This window comes from Mytilus edulis, chromosome 6 (genome assembly GCF_963676685.1).
Source record: "Mytilus edulis chromosome 6, xbMytEdul2.2, whole genome shotgun sequence".
Lineage (NCBI taxonomy): Eukaryota > Metazoa > Mollusca > Bivalvia > Mytilida > Mytilidae > Mytilus > Mytilus edulis.
This window is the reverse complement of record NC_092349.1, coordinates 73,939,971-73,956,682: the sequence shown is the minus strand read 5'-3', so window position 1 is coordinate 73,956,682 and position 16,712 is coordinate 73,939,971. Positions and strand designations below refer to the sequence as shown.

Below are 16,712 nucleotides of genomic sequence, written 5' to 3'. Positions count from 1 at the left end.
ACCCTCCTGTTTGAGAACTTGGAAACGGTCGAGATCCCCACACCAAAACAATATATATTCATGTATGGATCAATATAACTAATTAAATGAAATACAGGGGGAGTCCCTTGGGTCACCCTACCCCTTCTGTTTGAGAACTTGGAAACCAATGAGACCCCCACCCCTAAACCATATATATTCATGTATGAGACAATATAACAAATAAAATGAAATGTAGGGGAAGTCCCTAGGGTCACCCTACCCCCAGTGGCGGATCCAGAAATTTTTATAAGTGGGGCCCACTAACTGACCTAAGAGGGGCCCGCTCCAGTCACGCTTCAGTGATTCCCTATATAAGCAACCAAATTTTTTCCAAAAAAGGGGGGGCCGGGCCCCCTGCCCGCCCTAAATCCTCTGCCTACCCCTACCTGTTTGAGAACTTGAAAACCGTTGAGATCCCCACCCCTAAATTATATATATTCATATGTATGGGACAAAATAACAAATCATTTACATTTACTATGGGCAGGTCAGTCAGACCTCACCTTTGATCCCTGTTGTAGTGAACATTTGTCTGATTCGTGTCTCATAACTTTTGTACTATAGAACACAAACTCAGTTTTCTTTCCAGGGAAACCACTCCATTCATACTATTACATGTTCATACTAAGTCAAATTGAACTTCTAGCAGTCAAATAAAACCAAGGTTAACTACCAAGTAGAACAACTGCAATCATTGGGAACTTGTACCACTGCAGATTCACCATAAAAAATATACATTGATACCGTATATGCATTGCTTTTGAAACCTTGATAACATATAAATTATTTGCCTTAATAAATAAATCATTAGATAAACATGAATGTACTATATATGAATGTTTAATGTTGAGGCAACATTGCCACAGTTTTCATAATTACGGTTGCCTTGGTTTTTGGTTAACTGCCTTCAGCGCTTACAGCGCTTTGATTTGATTGAGTTAAGTCTGCCAATTGATATTTTATCGTATGTTTTTCTTTGTTGTGATGTTATGCTATTGTTTCAGAAAAAGGGAGAAGGTTTGGATCCATTAAAACGTTTAATCCCGCTGCAAATGTTTGCACCTGTCCTAAGTCAGGAATCTGATGTACAGTAGTTGTCGTTTGTTTATGTAATATATACGTGTTTCTCGTTTCTCGTTTTGTTTATATAGATTAGACCATTGGTTTTCCCATTTGAATGGTTTTACACTAGTAGTTTTGGGGCCCTTTATAGCTTGTTGTTCGGTGTGAGCCAAGGCTCCGTGTTGAAGGCCGTACTTTAACCTATAATGGTTTACTTTTTAAATTGTTATTTGTATGGAGAGTTGTCTCATTGGCACTCACACCACATCTTCCTATATCTAATTATTTTTATTTAAAGTGGAATTTAATCATACTGTAAACTATTTGTTTTAGATTATTTTTAACATTTAGTTCTTACAAGCTGAGTTTGCAATGTTTTTTTTTATATATTGATATTACAAGTAATAATAAGAATTTTCATGACTTTCAATCTTTTCATGTATTTAATATCAGATGTATCCTGAAGTTTAAAATATTTTAAAAACACTTTGTTAAGAATAATAAAATACATTAATTTTGAAAATTTGTTGATATACAGAACTTAAGGTTAAAATGAAAAATATATTAGTAAATAGGAGAATAACATTCTACTCCTACCACTTGACACAGAGAGGTAAACGTTTCTTAAATCTCTGGTATTAACCTACAAAAATGAAACCTGGAAATTCTTATCAATAAACAATCATCAAGTTATATTCACTAACACATTTTTATATGTACACTACAATGTAATTTTCACATGGATATTGAGCATCCTTAATAACAGAAGATTGATATGCCTCTTGTGACAAGGTATATTCTTGACCATGGCTGTATTATTTGTATGATTTTCATGATAAATCCATGTCTTGTTCCTCAATGAATTGTTCAACATCTATGTGAAGTGTATCATCAGGATTGTAACTATTTTCAACTGTATCTATATATAACTGTACATATTCTGGAAGTTCATTGCACACTTCTGAAGATTGATCTGTTGTAGAGGATGAATCTTGAATCTGAAAGTAAATCAAAAGTTACTTGTCTTTTATTAGTTCTTAGCTTCAGATAATGTCCAATTTTTGTCTCGCCTTCACAGAGTGAAAAAGTGAGACATAGGTATGCTGTTTCTGGCAGCGGTGGCATCAACAATGTATTAGTATGTCATGGTCTATTGACTTTTAAAACTTTTGCATAGCTTAAATGTATTTGTTTTTAGTTAGGCCAATTTATGGGGAACCACTGTCACGGAATAGAAGTTCCTTCATAATATAAGTTCCGAATGGAAAAAATATTCTGGAATATTATTTCCACTGGAATAAATATTACAGTAAATGTTCCTAACGGAATAAATGGTATACAATATTTGTTCCAACAGGAACATATATTATGACATTGTTTATAACAACGTTTCCAGTGGAACTTCTGTTATGTGGAACAAATATACGTTGACACCACTAGTGGTAGGTCAATGATGTTTAGTATGCAGTTGTATAAGCAATGGCATATCTCATTTTCACGGAGAATATTTGGCCCCACCCCCTTAGTCATGGTCTATTGACTATGAAACTTTGCTTAGTTTACATGTATTAGTTTCTGATTAGACCAGTTTAAGATTAACTGATAATGTTAAGTCAGTGATATTTGCCCCACCGCCTCATCATGGTTCATTTGACTTTGTAACTTGTACATAGTTAACAAGTATATTTCTGTGTTTAGGTTTGTTTAAATGGAACAACTTATCATAAGTCAATGGTATGAGGTATGCAGTTGTATCAGCATTGGCACATCTCATTTCCGTAGAGATTGTTTAGCCATGCATGTAACTTCAGTCATGATTCATTGACTTTGAATATTTGCATAACTTACATGTTCATCTATTGCTGTTTTTTATTTCAACATTTGCATTATCAACATTACAATAAGGTGACTTAATGAGACATATCTCTATGATAACAGTTTATTACGGTAATCAGATGTATTGATTTAAGTTTGATTTGCAATAATTGATCATGAGGAAAATCTAACTTTTTATTCTTGTAAATTGTGTTACCATTAGTCATTCAATAATACAAAACATCACAAAATGTACACAAAAAAAAAGTCATACAGTGGTTATATTTATGTTTTTACTTCCATTTGGGTAACTCATTTGTTCTTTTTCGATTGTGTTTTTGAACTGTGTTTGTTACATTATCATCTGTTTTTGCCTATAGTATCATCTGTTCTTTTTCATACTTTTTTAACCTTTTTTTATTACTTCCTTGGGATCTACTCACCACTTTGGAATGACAGTAGTGTAATGAAAAAAATACAAATCAAGATATAAAACATGTTAAAAGCAGGTTGAATATATTGATAAATGAAAATAAAAAAAAGTTATTACAGAACACTGAATATATGGTTAATAATACTCACAGATGCTTTCCCTGTAGTTGAACTGTAGTCTTGTTCCAATTCATCTAAAAGATTAACTATATTATCCACATACTGGTCTGAAGTTATCCTGTTGTTTATATCACTTATCTCTGTCTCAGCATCACTGTTCATTGATGAAGATGAGGCTACTGACTACAAAAAAAGAGAACAGTTTCAGATAAATATTGGGAAAAAAATAGAACTTTGTAATTATAATTAATTTGTATAATTCTTTTAAAAATATATGGACTTATTTATTTACACAAAGAAGATATCCTCATTTTCAAATCAAATAAAATATTTTGTTGTGACACACATATCTTTAAAAAGTCCACCAGACATCATTGGTACTCTTATTATTTATGTCTTACAATACCTCAATGATATTATTGCTTAATTATTTAAAATGAATTTAATTCACTGTTTTGTTTTTTCAATATGATTTACAACTTCCTGAAAAGTCTCCTTTTTTCACATATATAACATACCAATGAAAGTTCTATCTCTGATATATATGGTCGTTTTAGATTTGAATAACTCTCATCTTCGTTTTGTCTTTTTCTTTTCTGCAAAAAGAGTATTTCTATCACATATCGATCATATTGTTCTTAAAATTTCTTCAGATTTCTTCATTTTCTTCATAAATTTTTTTAAATAATATTTTCAGTCCACAAATTAAAAGAAAATCCTTATTCACCATGATAAATTCTCTTAACTTACCCCTACATTCTACAAAATATTTCCAAATAGATAAATTATTTATACATATTAAGTACTTTTGAATTGTTAAGTATTATTTTACTTACTGATGTGTTTTGTGAAATCTTCTTGTAGTTACCCTTTTGTTTTGAATTTGTAGAGTCTGCAGATAATACTGGATAATGTTGGACATCATGTTCTGATTGTGCTTTGCTGGTTAGAATTGAGAAGTTGGCTTTATCAGATTTGAGACATGTTTGGTTCGACAATTCTTTCCATTGATTATCCAAATCAAATTTGGTATTGCAAAGGTGATCATTTGTATGACTATCTATACCACATGAACTGTCATCAGTAGCATTAAGATTTGCATTTGATGAATTTGTCAACTTCGCCAATTGATTGTCTTTGATTTTTTGAAAACTTAATACTTTTTGAGATGAGTTTGTGAGGTTTGCTGTTTGGCTATCGCAGCAATGAGAGCTGTGAGAAGTGTCACTGAAACCTGAATCTTGACTTTTATCATCGTTGTCAGTAGAGATAACTTTCTTTGGACTTGGACATCTCCAGTACTGTGTATCAAGTATAAGACCAATTTGTTTCAGACTTTCATGTACATGGCATTTTGCTAACAAACCTTCTAGCTCAAGATATTTTAAGGAATGATTGATTATTGCTGTTTTTGACCAGATTGTATAGTATTTGGTTATTTCTGATGTATTGCTCTGCTTCCATGCTTTGAGCAGTGGTTGAAGGTCTGCTGGTATAGTTATGTTCTTTGATTCACAGTATGTCAAAAGATTATCCACTAGTTTCTGATCCTGGCCTTTTTCTTTTCTTTTCCCAGCATTGCATGGGCTATAGTATGAATGATTAGGATTCCATTCATTAGGTTGCATCTTCCAGATGCCATCACTCTTTTCTAGTGGACTTAACCCTTTGCCTATTCTACAAAACGTGATTGCTATGTCCCTTACAATATCCGTATAGCCTTCACTACTGATAGAAGTAACATTATCAGTATCAAAGATGAAGTCTACATTTAGGTCACTAATACCTTTGTGAAGTTCAGAATTGTTCTTGTATTTGTGCAGACTTTTCTTGGCTGCCCTCAGTGTATCTAGTGCTTGTCTTAAGGTGTAAAGTTCAAACAACTCAGTTCTGTTGTTTTTCCATGCAGTTATTTCCAATTTATATTGCCTTACTTTAGATTTTGTATGTTCATCATCAAATTTTGAAAGGTCTTTTAACAACCCTTTCCCATTACATTGTTCTTTTAAATTCTCCAGCAGTTTCCTGTCAGTTACAGTATTGTATCCTTGGCCTTTGGGTTTGTTTCTAGGATCATAAAACGGCCATCCATTTGGCCAGTGCAATGGTTTTGCTTTCCAAAGACCATCACTTTTTAAATCAATTGATGTATATTTTAAAAGTCGTAGTAGTATGGAGCACATTTCATAAATCCAATTTCTTTCTTTCACTGAATCTGGTACCTTCATCAGGGTACAAAGAGTGGGTCCAGGGTTGATTTCCACATCCCCTGAACACCACAGTAGATACAAAATAGAGTCTCTGTACTCGTATTTCAATGAGAGGTATTTCTTGAGTTCAGCAGATTTGTGATGTCTCCCTGATGCAATGAGAAGTAATGTCAGCATCAGCAAGAAATTTGTCAGAGATGTCAATTTCCTCATTTCTTCTTCTGCTTCCATTGATGCAATGAAAGTAAAATGGTCCTTGTATTTTTCAATATTTGCATCTTGCTCATATTTACCATGATGTCTTACAGTGCAATAACAATGGTAAATAGTCTTTCTTATATCATTTACTGTATCGTCATCAAGTTTCAAACACGTTTTTGCTATGCATGATGTCAGTTTTTGTAAGAACGGGCCTTTTGTACATATCATGTTAATATCTAAGATGAATTTATATAGTGTGCTATATTGTTCATTACATGATATTATCAAATATTCAGTAAATCCTTGTAGGATTAAATCTTGTATTTCTCGTTGTAAATCAATGGTACACAACATTTTCAAAATATTGTAAAATGTAACTGTACTGTGGTCAGCGGATCTTTTAATAAATTCAATAAAGAATACAACAGATTCTTCTTTAAACCTATCCATGTTCATCATATCTATCATACGTTGAAGATATGGAGCTAATTCCCATTTTCCATATATAACATTGTTCATAAAATAATCAAAATAAAAGAGTGAACAACCCATTAATGATGACTTTTTTCTGTATGGAGTTAAAAATGATATTTTAAAATTTGTCATGCTGGTAAAAGCCAATGAGTATAAAGCCACTTCATCCAAATCCGTATCTTCAGTGCATTTATGTCTTCCTATAAAACAGTAGCATGAAGTGTTGGTATACTCTTTTGAAAGTAAAGCTTCCCTAAACTTCAGAAGTCTTTCCAACACAAGATTCATCTGGCGGTTATCATGACAAGATACATAACTATCCAGTAAAATTAATAGAACTTTACAGAATTGTTGTCTAAAATAACATATATTTAGGCTTATCAGTTTATCATTTGGAAAAACTAAAGATAAACCCAGAAAAATATTTGAGAAACTTAATGCACTCTGTATAATGATTGGCTTCCCTAAGTTTGTCACTGCACAACAATATAACTTCCAAAGTTTCAAATGAATATGGACTCATCACAGGCTGTAAATATTTGATTGAAAGTGGAGTACCTAGTATTTGTTTGTTGTCCAGTGTCATTATGTAATTATAAAATCCTCTGATTAGAAGTCTTTCATTAGGGCATCTGTTAATTATCCTGGCGAGTATTATTTGAATTGTCTTCACATTTTCCAACTTGCAAATTGACACTTGATGATGCAAAACATGTAACATTACAGTGATAGTTGTGTTAGATTTTATACCTATTTCAAATGTTATCACTTCAAAACTTGTTATAAAGTAATCAACATTATGATGAATCAACTGTATAAGTGTCTTATATTCTTTTTCTTTCATTAATTTTTCACAATAAACCAATTTTAATTGAAGTTCGATTGAAGGTGCTGATTGCCAGATGGCATGAATGTTTGTAAAAATTTCGTTTGGTATGAAATTGTAGTACATGTTAAGATAATTATAGAAAAATGAATAGTGATACATTCTTTGTCTTTGTAGTATTATTGATATATCATTTAAAATCAGTGTTTTATTTTCTTGTCCTGATATAATCAGTATATGGTAGATATTTACACAGAAAAAAAACATAAAATTACGACTATCATCTTTTAAGACCAGTAAATATTCCTGTAGTGTATGGTTATCAGTAGTCAGAACAATTTCTTTCATATCTGTCTTTGCAGCACTTAACAATTCTTTTTTTCTTTCGTCTGAAATGTTATATTCTAACAACCATAGGATTTCCTTGAGATCTCTAAATTTTTGTTTTATATTCTGAATGTTTTCTGGTGTCAGTGGAAAATCGCTTGCTTGAAAGTTTATCAAATCTTGTTCCATATGGTCAGACATCTCTCTGATATCATTTGAATCATTAGTCCCATGTAATGAAGCCATTTTTCCAAGCTTTCAAGAATTTGGTTATGTTATGTATTACATCTGCCCGTGAAATTATACTTTCTAGAAGTCTTGTTTGTTTTTAATTTTGTGTCCATATTTATTGCTATTGTTAATATTGAATTATGCATAGCAATCTAAGGTGGCTTGAGTATGATTATTCTCATGGTGATATCTGTAGGATTGAAAACAATATTTTATATAAAACAAGTTACACAAAAAAGTTGTATTCAAAAAGTAAAATCTCAAATATACCAAACTCCAATGAAAATTCAAAATGGAAATTCCCTAACCAAATGGCAAAATCAAAAGGTCAAACACATCAAACGAATAGATAACAACTGTCATATTATTACTCTGGTGCAGGCATTTTCTTATGTAGAAAAGTTGTTTTATTTGTTTTGTTCAAAATAATAATAAACTGTTGACACAGGGATATTTCTTGCCTTTATACAACTTTGGTTAGATAATGCAAATGTAATTAGAATTAGTCCAGTCAATCTAGCAGAAATTGGACTCTTACCTTAAAGTTAGTGCAACAGAAGACTTTTAAGTTTAAATCTTTAGCATTATATACCCCAAATATACACAGAACAAAGTCCAACTAAATATAATTCGAGGAGGACTAAAAAATGATGATTTTAAAATTCCTTTGAATTTGCATTGAAATGGGGAATTACTCTGCAAAAAAGGTAGAAATATCAATAAAATTGATACAAAATTATAACTTTATCTCCTCTATTCAGAAGAATGTAAAGATTCTTGATATTTAAGCCATCTTTATAGTATAACAAACAACTCTTAATGTGTTTTCATATCTTTTATCAAGCTTCGACCTAGATTTTGTAATCTCTTTAAACAAGGTAGATGCTAAACAAATATAATTTACAGATATAAAAAATACCAAATTTTCACATTTTTTTCCACAAATGGCCACAAAGCAACAAATTTGCAATTTCTTTAATGAAAAATGTGCCAAAAAAAAATAAAAATACCAATAACACTTCGGTTTTGTACATTTCATGAGCGAAAGTTGATATAATGTATTCAAATACAAACTAATAACCCCATCAAAGTATCATGCTTTAAATTTTTGAAATATTAAGCTTTTTCTACCTCAGGAATAGATTACCTTAGCTGTATTTGACAAAACTTTTAGGAATGTTTGGTCCTCAATGCTCTTCAACTTCATACTTTTTTTGGCCTTTTTAACAATTTTTTATTAGAGCGTCACTGATGAGTCTTTTGTAGATGAAATTCGCATCTGGCGTAGATATAAAATTTTAATCCTGGTATCTATGATGAGTTTATTTACTTGAATTTTAAGAAAATCAAACAAAAACTGACAAAAAAGACTGATTTTTGCGGAGTTGTTTTCCCTTTCAAATGTATATTTCCATAGGAAATTAAAATTGCTGATTTTGAGTTTTCCTCAAGTTAGATTTTATAGGACTTTCTTCTGTGTATATTTTGGCTTAATGCTATATATTAGAACTAAAACATTTTCTGTTGCAATTAGTTTGAGGTTAAACCTTATTTTGACTGGACTAAATGACAATCCTTCAAACAAGTAAATCAAGTTCACTATGCAAAACATTAAAGGTCCATTAACCATGACTGAAGGTGCATAATATCCATTGAAATCAGAAATGCCAATGCTTATGAAACTGCATGCCAAACACCTTTGACTTATCATAATTGGTTCTCTTTAAGCTAACCTAACCACAACTATTCTCATATTATTTATTTGTTCATTTCTTTGTATATTAATTAGGCAGATAGTTTTCTCGTTTGAATTGTTTTACATTTGTGATTTTAGGGCCTTTTATAGCTGAATATATATATGTGGTATGGGCTTTGGCCTGTTGAAGGCTGTATGGTGACCTATACCTGTTAATTTCTGAGTCATTTGGTCTCTTGTGGAGAGTTGACTCATTTGCAATCATACCACATCTTCTTTTTTTATATTATATACATTGTATATGTATAAAAAGAAGATGTGGTATGATTGCCAATGAGACAACTCTCCACAACAACTATGATAATATACTGCAGTTCGAAATTCATAAATCAATTGAGAAAAAAACAAATCCGGCTTACAAACTAACATATTTTCATGGATACTTTATTTTCGAGTTGATCCTTTTCTAGGCCATTTTGCAGCAATGAAATTCTGCCATTTTCAAGTAAACTTGATGTTTATGAAAAAGGAAAATTATATATTCATGACAATTTATATTCGTATTATTCTCTTACTCACAAACATGCAAGTAAATAGCTTGCTAACATTAGTTGGTTTTCAGTAATCTCTATGGAAATAAGACTTCCATAAAACTGCATATAAAATAAAAATATATAAAACTGCATATAAAATAAAAAAAATAATTGACTTAAAAATCATAAACCTTAATATGTAAACTATGCAAAACATACAAAGTTAAAAGACCATGACAAACAGGATTGGGCTAAATAGTTTTCATGAACATGAGATGTGCAAATGATGATATATATGCATACAAAATATCATTGACCTACTTTGGTGCCTTTTAACAAACCTGACCTAATAACAAACTAATAATTTTTTCAAAAGTTCTATGTACTGATTTGAGAACAAACTAATGTTTTTTTTAACTTCACTGCTGCCAGACAAGAGTCTTAGTCTAGTGGTTTCAACTTTGTTAGATGAGACAAAAATAAATTTATTGCAAAACATTGGTGTATCCCAGAAATCTAAATTTACTTCCCAGGAAAATTAACTCAATTTGGGTTTTCTTGTTGAATATTTCAATTTTAAAAACTTCACTTCAACCAGTTTACCAACACTATTTTGAATATTGTGTCCTGAACTCAAAATACTGTTTCAGATGTTTACATTCTTTTGTGCTCTCCAAAAAATTACTACATTGTAGTGTAAAATAAAGGCAACAGTAGTATACCGATGTTCAAAACTCATAAATCGATAGAAAAAAACAAATCCGGGTCACAAACCAAAACCGAGGGGAAACGCATCAAATACAAGAGGAGAACAAAGACACAACATTAAAATGAAACGAACTAAACATTAGACAAGATCCAATTTCATAAAACCATTCAAATGGGAAAACCAACGGTCTTAACTATTTAAAAATCAAGAAATGAATCATATTTGACAACAACAAAAAACAATATTTTCAGGTGTTTTGTATATTATTGAAGAAATCACATGGGAATGTTGCAATTTCGTCTCACAGTGCTGTGATTGCACAATAGGTCAACTAAATTTACCAATTTTTAGTTCACTTAGCCCAATAAGTGAGTTTTTTTCTTCACTTTGCTTCCGTTGTTTGTCGTTCCTCTTAGTCGTCCGTTGTCCCTCTTCAGTTAACTTTTACAAAAATCTTCTCCTTTAAAGCTACTGGGCCAAATTTAATCAATCTTTGCCACAATCATCACTTGGGTATCTAGTTTAAAAAATGTGTTTGATGACCCAGCAAACTAACCAAGATGGCCGCCATGGCTTTTAATAGAACATAGGGGTTAAATTGATAATTTTAAGGACATTTTGTAGTTTTTGGTTATTTATGATCTTGAATATTATTATAGATAGAGATAAACTGTAAACTGCAAAATTGTTCAACATAGTGAGATTTACAAATAAGTCAAATGACCAAAATGGCCAATTGACCCCATAAGGAGTTATTGCCTTTTAAAGTCAAATTTAACAATTTTCATAAATTTGTAATCTTTTACATGTCTTGTCCCGAAAGAACTGAGACAAATTTAACCAAACTTGACCTCAGTCAACATTAGGGTATCTAGTTAAATGTGTCAAATGACCCTGTCTGTCAACCAACAATGGCAGACATGGCTAAAAATAGAACATAGGGGAAAAATGCAGTTTTTGACTTTTATCTCTGGAACTAAAGTGAAAAGTATAATGGTTGCATTTTTTTCATGCATCAATTGTAAATACAAATATCAGGTGAGAGACACAGGCTCCTTGGAACCTCTAGTTTATTCATATAACACCATGTACAGAGTGATAAGAGGAATTCTCTTCATTCAGGAAATACAGGCCAAAATTATAAGTTAAAAAGCTATATTGAACAGCAATTCTGTAAGTGGCACGGTAGTATTTCCTTGCCATAAGGAAAAATGATAGCCTTTTTAGAATTTTCACAACATTCTAACACTGCCAAAAATTTTACATACACAGTAAACTGAAGTACTTTCATTTTACTATTCAGAAAGGAATTTGAATATGTATCATGACCGTTTATTTTTTTTGCTATCTCTAAAAACCTAAAGCCAGATGTGCTTTTAGGTCTTTTATCTTGCAATAAATACAAATTAAAAAAATTCTCAAAAATTTATTTTCACCTGTATGTAAAATTATTTCCTATTTTTCTACATCCGATTCAGCCCAGAGTTTGAAAAAATATGTTCAGTTCATACTGTATTTTTTGTCCAATCACACTGTTCAGATACAGTGACTTAAGTAGGGTACACACAAGAGCAACCTAAATTCCAGAACGCAAATACTACCGTGCCACTTTGACAAAGTCATAACATACTTGAAACCTGGAAGCAGTTTTAAAATGGCTCCATTTTCATGTTGTGTAGGCTTTGTTGTAATTACACTTTTTTATACTGTACGCTTCATTGCAACAATATTGTATTAGAATCTATCTCTAAGTTGACTGTTTGTCTGTTACTCATGTATGCATTAAGTTAAATTATGTCCCCTTACATAATCAATTTACCCTTTTTGAGGAACTTGGTAACCCTAATTAAGGGAGAACTAATAAATTAAGAATGCATTAATCCCTGATATTGTTTTTCATTAGTATATTGTCTAGTAGAACTTCAATACATATTGTGAAACAATATAGAAAGTTACAGTAATTTTACATTTGTCATACTTTATGAACAATCAATTTAAATGACCTCAAATCGATCATACAATTTTTACAAATCTTTATTTTTTTTGTTACTAGATCAAGTCTCTTTGATAAGAAATTTAAATTCTTACCCTTTCTTTAAATTTTGGGCATTTAAACCCCAAATAATTGAGTACTTACTATTTTTCCGGTCAGTCTTTTAATGTACTGTATTCATAACAACCCTTTACCTGTGTGCAGTCTATTGATCATTTAAAAAGGTAAATTTAGGTAAATTTTCTTAAAGTCATTTAAATAAATTTGAAAAATGTGAAATATAAATACTGTTTTCAGAAATATTTAATGTAATGATTCTTTATAAAATATTAAATATTCATAAATAACAAACAGAATCTTCATCCACAAACTTTATACTTTATAGTGCCTCATTATTGCATTAACCAATTGTATTGAACTTAAAATAGAACAAAATTTCCCAGTGATATATTTAGCTTGCATTAACCATAATTTCTATAAATAACTCATTTATTAGTTTAAAACTTCAAACTTTAATTGTGTAGGTATAGAATGTTGTAATTTGACATTTCAATGGTGCATATTGAAGAACAAGAGTACAATGTATTACTTAAACAGCAATTACTAAATATTCATCAGTTGTCATATATTAAAAAAAATGCAGTTTACAGTTCACACAAAATTGTGTACCACATTTTTAGACTTTAACAGTGAACAGGGGTCGAATTTAAGCTTTTTTGTGTACTGGCCAGCCGGACTAGTTGACTTAAAACTCTACTGGTCCTGCAAAAATGACATTAATTTGACAAACACTAATATAAATGACAGATGTTTAATTTTATTTTGATGCTTTCGTTTACATAAGTTAGACAAAGGAATAGTCTTTCCCCATTTCCATTCTCAATTTTATTTATTCTGATTTTGATAAAGGCTTTGGTAATCTCAATGATTTTCTTTATCAGAATCAGGATCAAGGACAGAAAAAATATCAACATTGTCTTCCACGTCATCGCAATCCTCACGACGACCATAGGGTGCCTGACTAGGTCGTCTGGAGCACTGTCCAGAAATATTCGATCTACTATATAATGCAACCATTCACGATCTTTTTCCCATGATTTTTGGTATTTGCGTTTCCTTTTGTCACTTTCGTATACTTTATTTCGATCTTCCTTTTGATTTTCAGTTATCTTAATTTTTTTGTCCGGCGGTTTAACTCCTTCCAAAAAGTTCCACATTTTATATTGTTGTGAAGGACGCTCACCCGAGATATTAATTAACTTGATCAGGTAAATTGTTTTGTAAACAAACGGAGATTGCGATGCAATCAGTGATTTTTATCAACAAATTTCTACTGGTCCGCCGGACCACCAGCTGACAAAATCTACTGGTCCGACGCAAATTTTACTAGTCCCGGACTAGCGCTAATTTCGACCCCTGACAGTGAATGAATTTTTGATAATGCAGATGTGTAACAAAATCATTTAATCCATTGGAATCTTTTATATGATGGATGTATAATTAATTGACAACTGATCTCTGAATTATTTCAAAATAAACAGTTAAATTGCTTCATGGTCAAGTTTTGATTCTATGCAGCACATAAGATAAAGTGCTATATGACGCACAGAAAATAAATTTATAATATGGGTTAAAATGATATCTGCAAATAAAAAAATTATCAAAATTTAAATAACATACTTTATATGCCCCATTTATGGGCATTAAGTTTTTCAGTCTGTGAAATGGTTCGTCCATCTGTCAATCTGTCCCTTTTCAGCATAAAGGTTTTGGTCAAGGTAGTTTTTTGTCGAGCCTGCAACTTTGGTTGCAGAAAGCTCGACATAGGGATAGTGATCCGGCGGCAGCGGCGTTAGCTCACTTATTAAAAGCTTTATATTTTAGAAGGTGGAAGACCTGGATGTTTTATACTTTGTATATAGATTCTTCATGTTACGAAGTTTTCGTCAGTCACATGTCCAATGTCCTTGACCTCATTTTCATGGTTCAGTGACTACTTGAAAAAAAGTTAAGATTTTTTGTAATGTTAAATTCTCTCTTATTATAAGTAATAGAATAACTCTATTTGGTATGTGCGTACCTTGCAAGGTCCTCATACACGTCAGACAGTTTTCACTTGACAGGGACCTCATTTCATGGATCAGTGAACAAGGTTAAGTTTTGGTGGTCGAGTCCATAACTCAGATACTATAAGCAATAGGTCTTCTATATTCGGTGTATGGAAGGACTGTAAGGTGTACGTGTCCAACTGGCATGTGTCATCTGACCTTGACCTCATTTTTATGGTTCAGCGGTTATACTTTAGTTTTTGTATTTTGGTCTGTTTTTCTTATACTGTATGCAATAGGTCTTTTATATTTGGTGTATGGAATGATTGGAAGATGTACATGTCTAGCTGGCAGGTGTCATCTGACCTTGACCTTATTTCATGGTTCACTGGTCAAAGTTAAGTTTTTGAGTTTGTTTTTTTTTCTAATTCTATATGCTAAAGGTCAACTATACTTTATGATCTTTATGTCCGTCGCACAAGTTTTATTTGACCTTGACCTCATTTTCACGGTTCATTGCTCAGTGTTAAGTTTTTGTGTTTTGGTCTGTTTTTTTTATAATCTATATAAGCAATAGGTCGACTATATTTGTTGTATGGAAGAATTTTTAGCTGTACATGTCTGCCTGGTATGGTTCATCTTAACCTTGACCTCATTTGCATGGTTCATTGGTCAATGTTTAGTTTTCTTGGTTAATGTTAAGATTATGTGACAGTTGTAATACATGTAAAGTTTTATACTTAAGACTATCAACATAATATCAATGATTATTAAAGAAGGTGAGACATTTCAGCGTGTGCACTCTTGTGATGAAGTTGAAGTCCAATCAACTTGAAACTTAGTACACATATTCCCTATCATATGATCCTACTAATTTGAATGCCTAATTTTACCCCTATTGCACAGTCAACTGAACATAGAAAATGATATTGCGAGTGGGGCATCTGTGTACTATGGACACATTCTTGTTAATGCTATTTTTCTTGCAAATTTCTCCATATTTACCTTAGTTTGGTAGCTCTGTGACAAAAGTTGCAATCATTCAGAAATAGAAATGATAATCTGTTTAAATCCATTTAGAGGGTATTAGAACTTGATAATGTAAATGTTTGTTGTCCTGGACTTCATTTTCATGGTTTTATGACTTCATAAAAAGACTGTAATTCTTTCAGTTATTACTTATAGGAATTTTGGTCCTTAATGCTTTTCAACTTCAACTTTTTTGGATTCGAGTGTCACTGATGAGTCTTCTGTAGACGAAACACGCATCTGGCGTTAATATAAAATTTAATCCTGGTATCTATGATGAGTTTAATTACTTCATATGGTTTTAGAGCAACCAAAGCTGCAAGATTGCCATTTTCAGTCTATATTTCGATTTTAATAGTACATAAACAGCCATCAACGCATTTAAGTCCCACCACAAAGTAGCTTATTTTTGCTTATTTTTAACAGCAATAATGGCATTAAGGTTGTCATTTTTTCATAACAACACGTCTGGAAAGAGTGTTTATGTACCATGCAATATTGAAGTCCCTGCTGCTAATACAGTTCACCTGAGACAGTTCATAAATTAATTGAGGGTCAAATGGGCTATACAAGAATTGATGTTGCAATCATGACTCCATGCTGAATTTGAAGTGAAGGAATTTCGTCTAAAGGACTATGGTTAGCCTCAGCATATCTACACTAAAACTATGTGTTGTATTTAAAAGGAAAACAAATTGATAGAAGAAACAGGATGTTGATGTGCAGTTTGTCTGACATCTCATCTTCTATGAGGTTAATTAATCAATGAAACCTCTTTTTAAAATGAGCTTTCATTTGGTATTAAGTTTGTTAAACGACTCTCACTGTTAAAAAGAGCAATCCACTATTTAAATACTTATACCTATAAAACAGTAATATGAATAACAACTATCATGACTATTGTCTGAAAGAAAAGATACCCTTAAATCTAGAAGTTTTATCAATATCAGCTTTTTAGGTTCAGCGTATTTACCGCCTTATACAC

The 16,712-nt window shown here is 31.6% G+C and overlaps 2 protein-coding genes across 5 annotated transcripts in view; one reads left to right on the top strand and one right to left on the bottom strand.

Annotated features, from left to right (window-relative positions):
- The window catches only part of LOC139528383 (acyl-CoA dehydrogenase family member 10-like), a 113,209-nt gene that overhangs the window by 23,139 nt on the left and 73,358 nt on the right, over positions 1–16,712 (top strand). The window lies entirely within an intron of this gene.
- Positions 1,507–6,403, bottom strand: LOC139528385 (uncharacterized). Its single transcript, XM_071324355.1, has 4 exons — positions 4,287–6,403; positions 3,969–4,046; positions 3,481–3,633; positions 1,507–2,081 (listed from the first exon to the last, which is right to left on the bottom strand). Exons 1-4 carry the CDS (start codon positions 6,378–6,380, stop codon positions 1,914–1,916), a joined length of 2,493 nt encoding a protein of 830 aa, XP_071180456.1. The 5' UTR covers positions 6,381–6,403; the 3' UTR covers positions 1,507–1,913.